The following is a 17186-nucleotide window of genomic DNA, read 5'->3' as shown; positions in this document are numbered from 1 at the left end:
TTAATGTATATTGACCTCATGTGATCACTTTTCAGTGCTGACTGTCTGCTGCTCCTCAAATACTTACTATGTGCCACCACAGAGCTATGTTAATGTAAAGAGAAATGCAGCAAAGGACAGGTGGAAAAATTCAAGTGCACACATAATGAAACTTTTACATTATGCTAGCTCTGAGTACAGTGCAAATAGGCTTATTGATGCATCATAGTGCATGATAGCAGTGCAGAGTTTTCATCTAACTCGTTTAAAACATTTGTATTAAACTCTTTCCACTTATACAGCACTCTAAACACTAAAACTTATTTTGTTGTTTGCCATTGCACCTAAATGCTACTAGATGCTGAGTCAGAGAAAACTCAGACTAGAGAACATTGATTTAATTCAGGATATATTAAGGCTTAAAAAGAATTGTGTTTGCTTGATTGGCAGGTGGCTAAGCTTTTTATAATCAAATATGGTAGTCACCTCCCAGGCCTCCTACCATTTGCCCAAATATGTTTTAGGCACAAAAAAAAACAGTGACGGGTTTTCCATCAAACCAATTTAAGGTAATTGCAGCTAAGCAAACGTTACCTTGGTTGGGTCAAAGTAGAAGAAAAGAGGAGAAAAACACCACATATCTAAATTATAACCTGCTTATAAATGGGCCACTTTCTATTAGCCCTTCAGCTGGTATAGTTGTGTACTGTACTTTAATCGAGGCCTGGGGAAGTGCCTTTGAGCAAGACACAGAATAACAACCTGCTGCAGACTGACCACTGACCTGCCTGTAAAATGTATTCTTTCATATGACAAAAAAAAAAACTACAAAGTGCCTACACATTTGCATATTCATAACTACAAATTCCATCAGTCAGCTATTTTTAAGGTTTGGGTATATTAGTATAGACTATTTTGTTACTGTACACTGCACAGCTGACTTCATATTAGGGCTGCAACTAGGTACTATCATTACCAACTATTCTATCAATGAGTTTTTCAGATGGCTGAGTAATTAGGTCTATAAAATATAAAAATGAATGACCCATCACAATTTAACAAAATCCAAAGTGATGAAAATTCCAATTGTCAACTAGTCGAAAAAACGAAGTTTTCAAATTACAATGGTAGGAAAAATTTAAATAAAAACACAATATCTCACTGCCATCGGACTTCAAAAAGTGGCCTCATGAGGCCAGCCTGCTGTTGCCCTGTAAACACTGTGTTGAGGATACACGGGCCAACTTTTTGATGCAATGTCAATATGCCAATAATGTCAACTTCCTGTTGCAATGCTGCCAATGTCAATCTCTGTCCTGCCCTCATCCAAAGCAGAGGGAAAATCTGGTCGAGACCAAAGCAAACTATTTTGTTTGGTAAAAGCTTGAATTTGTCCTGTACCCTGGAGAGCATGACTAAGATAATCAAAAGACCTGCTGCTGAACTAAACTGAATCTCACTATTAATGATATCATCCCTGTTGATGAACACAGTCACTTGTGACTGACGGGTTTCCCAGCTCTGATCTTTAAAGTTATCTATGTACACAAATCCAACTTTAGAAGATGGACAAGCAAGCCAAGCATGACATTGGACATGATTAACAGCTCCCCTTAATGAAAAAGCTTCAATGAACATTGAACAACCTCTTAAAGTCATTCCCCCAACAAGCTCTGGGCTCAGCTGAACACAGCATCACATTCAGTCTTCAATCTCATTCATGAGAAACAATGTTTGGATACACTGACTAAAATTTCTGCAGCCACAAGAAGAAACACACTATTTCTTGTTCCACAGTTTGCACTGAATATCCACAGTGAAAGTCTAAACAAGGCCATGTGCTGTTTAATCATGCAGGTTACTGAAGCCTGAACGGTTCTGCATGCTGCATTAGACTTGATTTTCTGCAGCATTTCTGCCCCACACAGCACACACGCACGCACTGTACCACAGTAGTCAGTTTTTGTGCTAATAAGTTATCACCCCCCTCCTCTCCCTCTGCCCCCCATCACACACCCCTCCCCTCCCTCTAGTGCACTCACTTGCTGCACAACTGCGATTGCAGAGAAACACCAGCAAGCAGTCGAACAGTGCAGTCTCGGGAGGGAATACACACACACTCCTACAGGCACATAAAAGCAATAAACTATTTCTCTACCACACACACACACACACACACACACACACACACACACACACAAACTCACCAGTTGGGTTCTTGTTTTTCTTGAGGCTCCTGCCACAAAGACACTGCAGCATATGCGATCCTTTGCTGAAAATGTTGTTCCAAATAAACCGCATGGATTTGGCCGAGACGGGGGAGGAGGAGGAAGAGGAGGTGGGGGACAAGAGGCGCTCCGGATGCGGCAGCCTAAAATTCACCCACCGCATGGGGGCTGATCCGCCCCCCTGTTTGCATGCCAGCAGAGCCGGCCAGCTGATGGGCTCAGTTCGGCGGTGTTTCGGCCCCCTAATCTGCACCATAGACAAAAACAAGAGCAGGAAGCCCGGCTCGTCCCCCGGTTTCTCGCCCGGATCCTCCACGAGCTCAGAGACCAGCAGCCGCACGTATTCCGCGTCGACGTCGTCTCCGTGCGACAGGAAAAGAGCAACCGCTGCGGCGCTTTTCTCTGGGGTCTCCACCTCAGGCTGCCCCAGCGGCCGGTGGTCCTCAGCGGCGGAGGATAGGTCGCTGCTGCAGCCGCCCGGCCGCCGCGGCGTGAAAAGCCCCCGAGCGCTCCTCTTCAAATGGCGTCGTCTGCCGCGCGGCACGGGGAGAGGAGCGGCAGCGGCGGACAAGCATGCGGCGGCGCTAGCGTGAAGTCGGCGGTACGCGGCAGCTGTCGGCTTCTGCACAAAAAACCATTGCATATTAGTGGGGATCGCTGGGATCGGTGCGGTGCGTCCGTCGTCCGGGGGGGGGGGGGGGGGGAGGGGTGCGGATACCGGGTGTCCGTCAGTAAGTCGGTGGCATCCCTGTTCCAGTAGGCTACAGCAGACAAGTACTGCAGCAGGGGGGGGTCCTTTCCAAACACACTCACTAAGACACACTCACTCAGACACACTCACACACACACACACACGCGAGATGCAGAATCCTTTTCCAGCAGCAGCGCTGGTTTTCTGGTCTCTGGTCAGTGAGCGCGTGTAGCGCTGGACCGGGCAGGTGAATCACTGCAGGGAATCTCTGCACTATCCCACTCTGGGTTTTTCTCTTCAAAAAGTCCTTATGAATATTTGATCCGCGTTTCGGCCTCCACTTCTCAATAATCCATAAGCTCCAATGCGCCAAGATCCTGCTGCTGTCTGCCTGTCTGTCTCCTCTTCCTCTCCTCCTCCTCTTCCTCTTCCTCTTCCTCACCTTGCTGATGAAAACAGCTGGACTATGGCTCAGCTGTCTCTACTACACCATAAACTAGATGGAAAAGAAGTAGAAGAAGAAGACCGGGTCCGGCTGGTCCTCTCACGCTCCTCTGGTGCTTCAGAGTCTTTCTCAGTAGCGCTCGAGACGACCGACGGTCGGTGCGGCGCGAGGAGGTGCACTGAATATGCTATCTATACCTAACCAGCAACAGAGTAGGAGCAATTAAACAAAAACACCTATTCCGGTTGGCACCTTCAAAACAAAAGTCCGAACCGTCACAATTTTGATAGAGCACACTTATGTGAGGAGCGTCTCTCTTTTTCCAAAAGATCTGTATTTTCTTTTTACTTTCTTAAAGCCTATGTACGTAAGTATGTTCTTGTCAATTTACAATAAAGAAAGTAGCCTAAATATTAAAGAAGTAAATTAAATTGAAAATGTAACTGTTCATCATAGAATCAAATCCGCAGTGGCATAGGTACAATATAGGCAACTAAAGTTAGTTAGTTGGTTATATTTATTAACATATATTTTCAGGATAAAAACGCATGTTTCAATAATCACATAAAAAGAAAAGGCCTCAAGCTACAGCATGAACAAAAGTGCCAAATGACACGGAAACATTACAACATTTTGCAGTATGCACATGTATCACTTTGTTGCCTGTAAAATTTACACTTTGTTTGATTGCTGTGCCTATTTACCAAGCTCCTTTCCTTAGAAAAATGTGCAGTCTGGTTTGCCCTCGACTTTTGTTCTGAAGGAAAGGGTTACCTCCGGTCTGCCTGTGCAGCTTGATGCAGCCCTACTGAGAGGAGCTGTTTGCAGTTAGGTAGACACGTGGTTCCCACACCGTCAGTATCTGGACTGACTGGATAGAAACTGTAACCGACAAGATTTTGGGTAGGGGGCGCCGAGATGGCGTCACTTATATGGGTACGAGACCACCACATTCCTTTGTCTCTCTTTACTGCTGTTTTAAGAGCGCGTTTTTCTTTGTATCAGATAGGCTTTACTCCAAAATCTGGAAATGCCGCCCTTTCTATCGGCAAATGTACACACCTGTTGCACGACTCCCTTCTTACAGTGGGCTCTTCTAGTCAGTTCGGCTTCGGCTTGTACGATATCTGAGTGACGTCTTTTATCTTTTAGAATTGATTGTCTCCTTCGCATGTTTTAATTCAATTATAAGAGTTGAAATAATGTTGGATGAAGTGCTGCTTGGCGTATTTCATTTTTTTTCAATTATTAAAATCGTATCTCAGTAATGAGACTTTCTAGCACTCGTGGCGGCTGGCGGGTTGAAACCATAGACCGTATGATGGAAACGGAGCTGAAAATGCTGCAGTGGCGCTGTCCATAGTGCTGAATCCACATCAGCTGGTCAAACTCTACACACAAACACACACGCGCGAGAAACCTTATCAGTGGACATCTTAATTATCCTGTTGACATGCATGTGAAGTCTCTGGACCGTAATCACAGTGTCAGTGACATTACAAACCCATTAAACTAACAAAACCACAACGAAAAGCAATAAACAGACCAGACTTTTTTCAAGTCACGTTTGTGTGTCTTTATAAGAGAAAGAATTAAATGTCAGGGAATGATAGAAAATGTTTTTTAAAAAAAACACAAAAATCGGTCTAGCACACACCATCAAGTCCCTTAGAGCGTTTTATGGAACTAGAACACACCATTCATTCTCTAGATATGGTTGTGGCTCATTTGCCTGGTATTCAGTCGATTTCTAAACCTAAGCCCAAAAACAGCCATTTTACTGAGGAAAAGGAAAAAAGTATAAAGTGCCTTTGATGTTTGCAGTGTAATAACATACCTTCTCGGAGCTGACAGAAATAAAAGGTGCAGACCTGGGAATTTAGTAAAAGAAAATTAAAGACGTATACTATTTAAAGACGAAATTAGAGACAGTAAACATCCTGCGGAATATGACAAATGTAAAGGTTGAACACACCAAACTGTATACTGTAGGTGCTTTTGGTGTGACTTTCTGTCAGACAACAGGGACCCATTTATGAAGCTCTAAGCTGAATTTGACCCTTCTCCCTTGCACACCATTTGCATTTTTTCTAAGTTGTCAGGCACACACTCAAATGAGTGAAATTCTGCAGTGGTACAAATGACCAATTAGAGACAAACACTGAACTTCCTGGAACAGACATCACTCTCAGCTGCATTGCAGTATCAGCAAATGGGTCCAGGATAATGGTCTTCACAAACAGCAATGTCTACTGCTCATCTAGTCTTATTCTGACATCACAACAAGGACCACACCTACATAAGCGATACACACAGTCATTACTGCAGGATGACTGATGCCTGGCACATCTTTTTTGCACACTGTATTCACAGCTTGTATTGTTCTAAGGAGCTCAAGGCTGCAGCATGGGATTGCTGTCATCAACAGGGCAAAATATAATTTGTGTGCAAACAGAGTGAGGCTTCAGCCCCAACAGCAACAGCCACAGCTGCATGCCTGTGCACAGTATGTCTGTGTTTGTCATACACAGAAAGTAGTGGAGCTGGAAAAGGCAGAAGAAGGAAAAAAAGACAGCAGTGAGGGTGCAGGAACACAGAAAAAGAAGGTGTGGGAGGTAGAAGGGTGCAAGAGAAAGACAAGGGGAGTGAAAAAAGGAGGAAGCAAAACACTGAAATCCGAGAGTGACGCTTGCAGCCAGTGGGAATTCATGAAATGCAAATGAACCAGAAAAGAGGTGACTTTCCAACAGCCAGAGAGATATTTGACATCAGAAAAACTTATCAACTCATTATAAATCTTTTGCAGGGATATAGAAAGATCATGGTGGCCCCTGAAAGCATGTATTTCTTTCTGTGTTCTACATGTAACCTGTTGTATTAGAAATCTAATGTATTTCTATGAGAACAGGGCATATTTAAACTGTATATATAGTGGCAGTTTCCCTATAGCCTCCCTATAAAAATGACTATGGACCGTTTGGTCTAAGGTTGCAGAATATGAACAAGCAAATCCTAGCCAATTTATTTTTTTGAGATTTTAGCAACTTGGGGAGGGTTTACATCCGACAATTTAAAATGAATACATTAAAATGAACACAATACAACACCCAATAGTTTTTGGTGCTGTGTTTTTCCACTAGGATGCATTACTCTACCTGCATAATTATATTCCTGTCAGCATGGGGAGAGTTTTGAAACTGTAAAGTGTAGACCTTCATGTTTGGAGAAAATAATGGCAACACTTTCCTTAAAAGGTCCCATGGCATGAAAATTTCACTTTATGGGCTTTTTTTCACATTAATATGCGTTCCCCCAGCCTGTCTATGGTCCCCCAGTGGCTAGAAATGGTGATAGGTGTAAACCGAACCCTGGGTATCCTGCTCTGCCTTTGAGAAAATGAAAGCTCAGATGAGCCGATCTGGAATCACGCACTGTGAAGAAAGGGGAGGTAAACTTGCTCCTTATGACCTCATAAGGAGCAAGGTTACCTCCCCTTTCTCTGCTTTGCCCACCCAGAGAATTTGGTCCACCCATGAGAGAGAGAAATCATGGCTTTCAAACGAGCAAAGTGGCAGCTGGTCAAGGCCACACCCCCACCCTCCACCTTGTCCCCCTCTCTCCTCCTCAATAGCTACAGACACAGAAGGCACATCCTAAGGAAAGCTCACTGTGGGACTGGCTCTAGTGGCTGTAATTCTGCACCAAGGCTGAATTTCGGGAAAGAGACTTCAGATACAGTATTTGGGGACCACTAAGGTCTACATAAAAGAGACTTCAGATACAGTATTAGGGGACCACTAAGGTCTACATAAAAGAGACTTCAGATACAGTATTAGGGGACCACTAAGGTCTACATAAAAGAGACTTCAGATACAATATTAGGGGACCACTAAGGTCTATATAAAAGCATCCAAAGAGCACCATGTCATGGGACCTTTAAATTTCCTCCAAGGTTTCCCGGAAAGAACTGAGATATGGGGATGGAAAGAGTACTAATAATTGACTCAAGTAAACGTACTGCAACTTTAAAGAAATATGACTTAAATAACTTGTACTCAGAAGTAAAAAGTATGTGAACAACAATAAAGGCATTCTCTATAGACAGACATTTGCAGCCTGTGCATACAACTGATTAACAATTATTAATATACAGCCGTCTTCCTCAGTCTAGCTACAGTTAACCAGAAAAGTGGACAAAACTCAGACAAGCACAATTAGGCTTTCATACCTGCCACTTTAACAGCAGAATAAAGCATCACCAAGACAGTAAAAACAGAGTGTGAAGACATTATAATTTCGACAACAGCTAACGTTACAGTTTCTGTCAGACAACACGCACACATAACGCTACGTTTCTAGGCAACGCAGTGGACGTCCTCCTAACGTACAGGTTTGTTGTTGTACTCACCTGTCTGAACGTAGCTAGTTCTTCGAGTCTTGAGCACCGCGAAGTTCTTCTCAAACTGCTCCAGGTTTAACTTCTGTGGTCGTTCATTTCCAATGCAAAAGATAGCCAGTCCACTCAGCCTCTTCTTTGGTCCCACTAACGTTAGGTTATAAACAGACTCGACGCAGCCTCTCTGATACATAGAATGTCAGACTAGCTAGCTAGGTTTTGAGCTGAGAATGTCCTGCAGTCACCTGTGACAGGTTTTATTATATTTATTATTATAATAGCCGCTTTCCGATCGGAGGCCTTTGTAGAAAGGCCTTACACACCTCACTGAAAGTAGAAGTTATTAAGTAAATGTCGAAGTCGCCCTGCTGGGAGCTCCACCACAAAGTTTGTTACCATTTTGTATTTTAGCCAGCATGCACCTGTTTTGACCGGTTTTGGGTTTGTTGACGCAACAACGTGGGGGTGTTTGATTTGGGTCACTTAGCATGCTCGCCGGGTGGTGCATTAAATCCGTTTTTTACCTTAAACTAAATATTCTATAAATCTAAAACGTTTATGCCTACAAAATACCTCGTACGTTTTACACTTAAAGTAAAAAACTTCAAATGTAAAACTTGCCATGAACTTTCGTTGGTTTGAACCACTTTTTTATTATTATTATTTTTACTATAAATATTGAGTGAAGGCGATTTATAACTCAAACCAGCCTCTAAAACAAAATATACAAAACTACCAGAAGATTGACAGTAGTGGCAGATTTGTAGACTGAGTATAGGAGCCAATTGAAGCCAGTGTTAACACTAAGCCTGATGCATTGATCTGTTGGCTGCACGCAGCCATGGATGTATTAAACATATGACCAGCTCCCAGAGAAATCCCCAACATGGACCACATTCGCATCCAGGGAATTATCATATAACTGCCCACAGTAGACAGCCACAGCCACAGCCACATGATGCTCGGTGCTGCTGGACAAAGAATCCAAGCAGGAAGTTATTATCCTGATTAGCAAGACTTTATCTTTAATCTGTCTATAAATAAAACATGTTTTATAAATATAAAATCCACACAGATGTTTTTTTGGGCACATCGAACCAAGACAAGCCCCAATAAACATATTTGGACTTGATTCTAATTGTCTAGAGAATATAAATATAATTAATTAATTATTTAATATAATTATTAAATTTATAATTTCCAATGTTTACAAACAGTCATAATTCGTATCCCAATCGACAACTGAACTGAGCCCATATTAAAACCCTAATGTCTAAACTCTTAATTCTCTGGCACTGTATAAGAGCATCTTATTGGACGTAGCACATCTAAGCCGATGAGCCCAGATCCATGTGGAGGTACTCCACCTGCTGGTTGTCAAGGAGAGCTACACTACAAGAACATGGAAAGATGTTTTGACTTTTTGAACTGCAGTTTCAAAACTTAGGAATCATCAAAACGTATAAATAGCTGTATGACTGATGTGCAAATGTACATTTTATAAACTATTGCGTTACTTAACTTGTATGTGTGACTAATAATGAATGGGCGTTGTGAAAATAACAACATACATTAACATAAAAATACTGGGTTGGCATTTAACTACATGTTATATGAATGTTGCATGGAACTGACCTTGTCTATTTTAGGTGGAGAGAGAGGGGAAGGGGCCAATGTGCCACAAAGGGGTGGCAGTTGACACATTTATGTAATCGTATGTAATATGTAAATATGTATATGTCTTCAATATAACCATATCCCTTAAATGCGAACATGTGCTATGAATTTGCTTTGACATTATTTCTCAAAATAAAATGTATACCATAACAATTGTTAAAAACCTTTCCAAATCCAAATCCTTTTTCCCCCGATGTACATCACACGTTTTGGTTCAATGATGATACATTATAAACGGTTCTGACTAAGCTATCTAATAAGTAGGCTACTATAAGAACTTCAGCCTGACCACATATTTAAAACAGCTGTTCGACCAATGACCAGAGGGGGGCAGTAATAGGCCCATGTATAGTCTACTCTGCCTGAAATAAAGGAGACGAAAAACTGGCCAATCGATACAGAGCAGGCAGCTCTACTGTTGACACCCATATATAAACCAGCGGGGAGACGGCTTCAGTCGGGTAACTTTGTACTATTAGTTTACATATTGCAAACGTGGATGTTTTTACTGATATTGATACTGTAATTAAATATCTATCTCTGTCTGTCTCTTTTCTCAGTTGACTCGTCATGGAGCGATGCTTTAGGTAGGAAGAGCACAGGAAAACGCTTAACTAACGTTAAGCCACTAGCTTCTCTTGTTTACAATACGCTTCAATGCCAGGTAGCTTTCTGTGGTGCCTTATATAAATGGCTTAAATGAAAGGCTTTTATTACACATAGCCTCAAAGGGAACACTTGCGTTAGATAACAGTTTTTGCTCGCTGACAATGCTCTATTATGTGTTTTGGCTAGCTCCGCTCCGCTACGATGCCGAACTCCACTTAATAATTTAGCAATTTAAAGGTCCCCGTAACCAGCTAGAATGTCTTATAATATATCACTCAATTGCTTTACTAAGGCAATAATACATTGAATTGACAGAATTTGTGTTGAAAATGTGCCAAGAATACGAAGCATAAAGCCTTGCTCTAATATTGTGCTGCATTGACTGCCCGCCATGCCTAATTTCCATGAGTTAGTTGTGGCTTAAACAAGGGATTCTCCATTTCTCTTAAAGTAGAAGAGTTAGTTTCTTCAGCTTCTGATTCTCACATATGGCTAGAACCACTGACTGATTTTTACATGTAATTCTGAGCGCATCTGTCTGTGTATGTGTATATCTGTACAGTCAGTGTTCTACTGGTTTATGAAACCCAGTCTGTTTAATATAAATGTTGTTTTTAATGTGGTTTTCTGTCAGAAGACCTTTCTTTAAGAGAGACATTTTCTCTGCCTTGCTCCATTTATTCACAACCACCTCTCATCTTGTCCTTCTTGAAGTGTCAGCAGGGATGGTTCTGGTCTTTGCTCCCCACCTCCTCCAGCATCACCTCCTCCTTGTCCTCACGTCCTCCCTTCTCCTCGTCATCCCCCTCCCATTCCTTCCCCCCCGTCAGCCCTGACTGCTCCTCGACAAGGAAGGCAGAGTCTTGCGGCAGCCATGGTGGACGTCAGTAAGTGGCCCCTGTTCTCTCTGCTGAGCACTGAGGAACTAGCCACAGTCCGACAGGCCTGTGTCTTTGGAACCTCTGCTAATGAAGCCATCTACATCACACATGGCAATGAGGTGAGGAGGGTGTGTGAGGCACCAGTATATCCTTCCTCTTTTGAAAGTCTTCATTTATCTCAATTTAAAGCCTTTAAAATAAACATCTCACCAAGCCCACCTCTGCTACAAAACACTGCAGGAAACATTGTTTTCATTCTCCTTATGACTGAAATGTCACTATACCACTATCAGTAGACTCCTATAACACCATGTAAGCCGGAATGTTACACAAGTCGGTTGTTACACTCTATTGTTGTACCTACATATTTGTATTTAGTTTGCATCACATTGTGTTCTTGGATTTCTCTATACCTCTTCTGTGCCTGTGTTCTTGGCAGTTTTATTTGTTGTTTGGTTACTGGTAACAAAAACCTTTTTATGTTAAGGTGTGTGGTGTGTTTTATTCCCAGGTATTTGTGATTGGGTTGAACAGCAGTAGCTGCCTTGGTACAGGAGACAGTCTGAGCACCGTTGTGCCAAAGAAACTGGACTTCTTGCAGGGAAAGAAGGTAGTTAGCCTGAGCTATGGAAGCGGGCCTCATGTCCTACTGGCCACAGAGGGTAGGTACTTGCTTGTGTCATCTGGCCTGTAGCTATGGCTCCTTTCACAAAAATGTAATGAGCTTAGAATCTTGATTCATGAGCCACTGACTCTTCTGATCTTGACCTTTTGTGTTTATTTATTGCAGATGGACAGCTGTTTGCTTGGGGGCACAATGGCTACAGTCAACTGGGGAATGGGAATACCAACCAGGGACTGTCCCCGTTGCTGGTCACCGCCAACCTACAGAACAAGAAAGTGAGAGAAGTGGCGTGTGGCTCACATCACTCCATGGCCCTCACTCAGGATGGAGAGGTAACCGTTATTTCCATAACTCTGCAACTTTCATCATCATTAACGGAGTTAAAATAAAAATGTAATTAAATATAATTTTACATTACGTTAACCATGAAACAGGAAGGGCATATTTACCTTACAGTTACATATATGTTTGTGTTTCATGTTTAGTTTTAGATGGGTCACTTAAAAACCATGATGTAGTCAACTCCTGCTCTGCTTGTTTCAGACTAAGCAGCTTATCTTTAACCTCAAGGCATTAAACCGTGCGTGCGTGCGTGCGTGCGTGCGTGCGTGCGTGCGTCAGAAAAGACAGTGTTGTGTAAATATATGTAACCAATTGTCTCAGGATTACTCACACAGAGCTCTTTCTTACCACCTAAGAAGTATGAAAATGAAATCACATCAGACTTAAATCCGAAAGCCATGAAGCCATGTGAAAACATTACATTATTGTAAATTTGTCTTTCAGCATGCTACAACTTTTAAAATTTGACTGTGTTGCATCCCTGGTCCTGACCGGCCTTCCTTGCCCCTCCAGGTCTTTGCTTGGGGTTATAACAACTGTGGCCAGATTGGCTCCGGCTCCACAGCCAACCAGCCCTACCCCAGGAGAGTCACCGGTTGCCTGCAGGGCAAGACTGCTGTCGGCATCACATGTGGCCAGACCTCCTCCATGGCCCTGATCGACAACGGAGAGGTTAACATGGCATTACATGAAATCCTAATGATCCCATTAAGGAAATCTGAACTTTATACAGTAAAGTTGTTCATGTTTATCTAGGTTTATGGCTGGGGCTACAATGGTAACGGACAGCTGGGTATTGGAAACAATGGAAACCAGCTGACACCTTGTCGCCTCGCTGTACTCCAAGGGCTGTGTATGCAACAGGTGAGACAGCAACTTAATGCTGTGTGGGGATGTTGTGTACGCCAAGGTTGTTCATCACATACTAGTCTCTATGCGTGACTCCTTCACAGGTTATTCCCTGTATTCCAGATTGTATCAGGCTACAGCCACTGCCTGGCACTAACCGACGAAGGGCTGCTGTATTCCTGGGGAGCAAACACCTACGGTCAACTGGGAACTGGCAACAAGAACAACCACCTCAGCCCTGTACAAATCATGGCTGACAAAGAGAGGTAGGGGAAGAAGGAGGGGGGCTGATTTTCTTTGTATTCGGAGAATAAACAGGCACATTCTTCCCATCCTGTTAAGACTTCAACTTCCTGTTTCCTGTCCCCATTTCCTCCCTCTGTACCTCAGCTTCCCCTCCTGTTGTCAGTGGACATAAGGAACTCGTCATAGAATTGTTCCTTCATAAACGATGACTATCCTGCCCTTTTTTTTTTTCGTTGTGGCTGTAACACAATATTAACAGTTCCCATGTGATTCTGTACTTAGAAATGAAAGCATGCCAGTTTGTTAACACATCTCTCACTTAACAGGATTGTAGAGGTCGCAGCATGCCATTCAACACATACTTCAGCAGCCAAGACCCAAAGCGGGCAGGTATATATGCGATTAATCTAGTGTACTATGGCACCATATGTATTTTGTTCATACATGAGTGGATTTGTGCAGTGTTATCCATTCCTGATAAGACTAGAGCTTATCCTGACCACAGACACCTTTTATACCATGTGCATATTTTGTTTTTGTTGGGCTTCATTCTCATAATTTGTCACTTTTTTTTTTCAGGACCGAGTGTTTAACAGTTTTTTCCCAATTATGTTAAGTGGGATATTATTTCAGTTTAAGGTCATAGCTAATCCACCAGAGAACACGGACAGGTTTATTTTTCAGCTGTACAATGTCCCGCTCAGTGCATATCTCGGTCACAACGCTTCAATATTAACGATGGCTCTGTTCTATCCTCACTAAGTGTCTCAGCAAGCCATGATAGTGTGACAGAACTGCCTGTGATTTGTGTTATACAATGATGATGTTTGTGATTTGGCTGCAAGTAACAAGGTTTACCTCCCAGGTGTATATGTGGGGTCAGTGTCGGGGTCAATCCGTCGTCATTCCGCACCTCACACACTTCAGCAGCACTGACGACGTCTTCGCCTGCTTCGGCACACCCTCCGTCATGTGGAGGCTCATGTCTATGGGTGAGAGAGATTATTTAGCTAATGTAAATCTGTTTTTTGAACATAACTTGAATAAGGGGATGGAGCTTGATTATTGTGTTCTGCATTATTTCAGAGCATGATGGCTTCATGACTGTTGCGGAGGCTCTGAGGAAAGAGTTTGACAGTCCAGAAACGTCTGATCTGAAATTCAGCGTCGAAGGCAAATGCATTCACGTTCACAAAGCTGTGCTGAAGATCAGGTGCGTGTTTCCACGTGCGCATAAGACATAACCAAAAAGTAATCACAATAAATCAATGACAGCATTTTTTGTTTTTTCCATACTCAGCCATATATGTATACAGTGTAGATAAGGTCTTTTGTTTCGAGTAGGTGTGAGCATTTCCGGTCCATGTTTCGCTCCCAATGGACGGAGGATCAGCAGGAGGTGATAGAGATCGGCCAGTTCTCCTACCCCGTCTACAGATCCTTCCTGCAGTTTCTCTACACAGACACCGTTGACCTCCCACCTGAGGACGCCATCGGTTAGCACACGTACAGTTGTCAAATACTGCGTTTTCTCATTTTCAGTGTTTTCTATTCATTTCCTTCACCTGTGTGCATTTTGTGTGTTGGCTGCAGGCCTGTTGGACCTGGCCACATCTTACTGTGAAAACCGGCTGAAACGTCTGTGTCAGCAGATCATCAAGAGAGGCATCACTGTCGGAAACGCCTTCACCCTGCTGTCTGCCGCCATACGATACGACGCAGAGGTACAATATACACTGACTTACTGTATACCACAATACTGTAATGCCTGGGTGTAATTATTCACCCTACTTTTACACTTTCATAATTTTTTTCCATATACTTGACAATAAGTCTGAATTTGAAGCAACTGCATACATTGGATAGGATTGGATCTGATCTTTCTGTCAAATAAGTAACAAGGTTACTTACAAGGTTACTTACAATGATGTAAGAATCCATTACTTCAGTCAACAAATTATCTGTGAAGCCAACACTTTTTTTTTTATAAGTCACAGTAGCATTTCTCCTGGCAAGACGATAAAAAATGAGCCCCCCGTCTTGTAACACCTGATTTGAAGTTCCACAGAATAAGGTGACACCGTGAACTACATGAACAATATTCCATGCACCTCTATTCTAGAAATGGCTCCTACACTGTACTGTGTTACACATGTTGTTGCTGTGGCACTGTATTCCCCAGAGGGATCGTGTCAATTTTGTCTTTTTTTCGTGTTATGTTACATAATGTATATTCTAATCCTTTCTCGTATCATTTGTTTTTTTCTAGGACCTGGAAGTGTTTTGTTTTAGGTTTTGTGTAAACCATCTGACTCAGGTGACTCAGACAGGAGCCTTCTGGCAGGTGGATGGAGCAATGCTCAAGGAGTTTATCAGCAAAGCTAGCCGCTGCGGAGCCTTCAAGAACTAAGCGATACTCTTCTAAACTATATTCTGACCAAGTGGATGTGGTTGTGCTCTGTGTGGTTGTGTGACTGTAGCAGCAGAGCTAAAAAAGAAAACATCAGGTCTGATCACATTCCTAAGAGAAAGCTTTAAATATTTACTATGGCACTTGTTTGGCACATAAGCAGCATCATTTACAAGATGGACTGGAACTGAAGCTGCATTATCGATGGATCTGAAGTCAGCACTTTGGCCTATTCCTGTGGAGTCGCTCGACAAAGTCATGGCGCCTTTCTCTGTCGCACTGCATTGTATTCCTGACGGGCTGTATGTATACTTGAACTAATTTGTTTTCTCTCCCTTGTTCTGACATGTCTTTCTTTACTTCTGGAAAAGTAAATATGGAAGACCAAATACCGTGAAGGAAAAAAAAAAAAAAAAAAACTAGTTCAGTTGTTAGGGACCTGAAAGCGATGTATAGTTATAGGAGCTTCAATAACGGACTTATCACTGGCCAGGATATTAATACCACTGTACTGAAACACATCTGAGTTACATCTGCTCTCCATTTTTATCATTTGCAGTTGTGTTTAAGAAAAAGAAGCTCTTGGATGTGTTGAACCTTTAAATGTAATGTTAACTCTTGAAGCTGTTGAGTTGATGAAGGGAAGCTGAGTCCCATTTTGCGCCATCAACATATACTGTATACAGTAGATCCAGATGCTACTGTGTCATAGGCATGGGTCACTTGGTTGGTTATTGTATTTGTTCTCTTAGCCGGTGTTCTGTACATTTTGGAAGTTCAAAACCATTATGGGATGTATGCTGATTTGTTTTATACTCAAGTCTGTTTTCTTTTCTGTGTTTATTCTGCCTGACTTGGAATTTTTAAACTACACTCATTTCTTCTTCATATGCAGTAAAACAGTAGCAGTTCAAATCCTTTTAAAATGCTGTGAAAGGGAAGACTAGAAAATGGAGTTCAAATATGTTGCACTAGAAGGCAACAGTAAACACTGAGTCACTGTTACGTTACTAGCAGCTTTTTATCCTTCCTTCCCAAGTGTAAAAGTTATAAAAATGTATCTAATGCAGATTTATGTTGCAGACGCTTTATATTCCAAGGATAATCTTATATTCAGTTTTAAACTGGGCGCTTTTAACAAAAACTCTTCCACGGAAACGGTTTAAATCGGCTTGTGTTTGCTAATGTTATTTGGGCGACACAGCAAACTCAGGAAGACCAAAAGTATTCCTTAATTCCTTGGTCATTTCTCCCAATTTCTGCAGCTTTTTCTGTAGATACAGTAAAAATTCACAAGACGCTGCAAGCTAAAGCAAAATGAAAACGTTGAGTAATATGTTTTCTTTACATTCTGTTACATTGGGCTTATGACCCAAAAATGCCTGCATGTCCTAGTTTTTATTTTCTGTTGCATCACTGGGTGTTGTAGGAAAGCGTTTGGTGTTATTGTCAAGGTCAGCTCACCGCTGAGATCAGTTTCTATTTCTCGATGCACTCAGGCGCTTGAAAGAACCATTTGTATTTGATTTGAATGTAAGTTGGATCTCAGTTTCTTATTAAAGCTCAGTATTATCCAGGTTAGAAAGCGGTTACAAATGCATTGAGGTTAAGTTTGTGTGGCAGGTAATGCCTTAGTGGAATGAGGAGCAGGTTTACAGTCTTGTTTTATATGAAAAGCAAACTTGATTGTTTTGCCCACTGTATTAAGATTAAAGTATATTTTTATTGCGCTTTGTTAATCTTATTTACATAGGACAAGTGTATAGAAGTGCTGGTCATTTGGTTTCAAAGCCACTTGTAGCACAATG

General features: G+C 42.1%; 2 protein-coding genes across 10 annotated transcripts in view; one reads left to right on the top strand and one right to left on the bottom strand.

Annotated features, from left to right (window-relative positions):
• The window catches only part of LOC114550758 (fibroblast growth factor 14), a 95588-nt gene that overhangs the window by 73866 nt on the left and 4536 nt on the right, over positions 1-17186 (bottom strand). For 5 of the 9 annotated variants that reach the window (XM_028571561.1, XM_028571560.1, XM_028571565.1 and 2 more), the window contains exon 4: positions 13827-13954. Coding sequence is in view for 2 of the 9 variants with exons in the window: in XM_028571558.1 (XP_028427359.1) it covers positions 7752-7932 (181 nt within the window). In the remaining 7 variants the exon portion in view is untranslated. Of the gene's footprint in view, positions 1-2186; positions 2287-7751; positions 8176-11195; positions 11792-12205; positions 12528-13826; positions 13955-17186 lie in introns of those variants that run through there. The other 4 variants (XR_003691743.1, XR_003691742.1, XM_028571558.1 and 1 more) reach the window with 4 other exon arrangements.
• On the top strand, positions 9761-17106 carry rcbtb1 (regulator of chromosome condensation (RCC1) and BTB (POZ) domain containing protein 1). Its single transcript, XM_028571555.1, has 14 exons — positions 9761-9877; positions 9977-10003; positions 10740-11025; positions 11418-11568; positions 11697-11863; positions 12387-12545; positions 12630-12737; positions 12846-12988; positions 13295-13358; positions 13834-13960; positions 14055-14181; positions 14313-14464; positions 14562-14692; positions 15238-17106. The coding sequence occupies exons 2-14, from the start codon at positions 9987-9989 to the stop codon at positions 15376-15378; spliced, it is 1773 nt and encodes a 590-aa protein (XP_028427356.1). The 5' UTR covers positions 9761-9877; positions 9977-9986; the 3' UTR covers positions 15379-17106.

Source organism: Perca flavescens, chromosome 24 (assembly GCF_004354835.1).
Source record: "Perca flavescens isolate YP-PL-M2 chromosome 24, PFLA_1.0, whole genome shotgun sequence".
Taxonomy (NCBI): domain Eukaryota; kingdom Metazoa; phylum Chordata; class Actinopteri; order Perciformes; family Percidae; genus Perca; species Perca flavescens.
Note: the sequence above shows the minus strand (reverse complement) of the source record. Positions and strands in the feature narration are given on the sequence as shown.

What these genes read in the sequence shown, in the direction of transcription:
- rcbtb1 (XM_028571555.1), top strand. An exon ending in CCCACCTGAGGACGCCATCG is followed by an intron (nt 14,465 to 14,561) that starts GTTAGCACACGT and finishes TGTTGGCTGCAG; the next exon opens with GCCTGTTGGACCTGGCCACA. An exon ending in CCATACGATACGACGCAGAG is followed by an intron (nt 14,693 to 15,237) that starts GTACAATATACA and finishes GTTTTTTTCTAG; the next exon opens with GACCTGGAAGTGTTTTGTTT.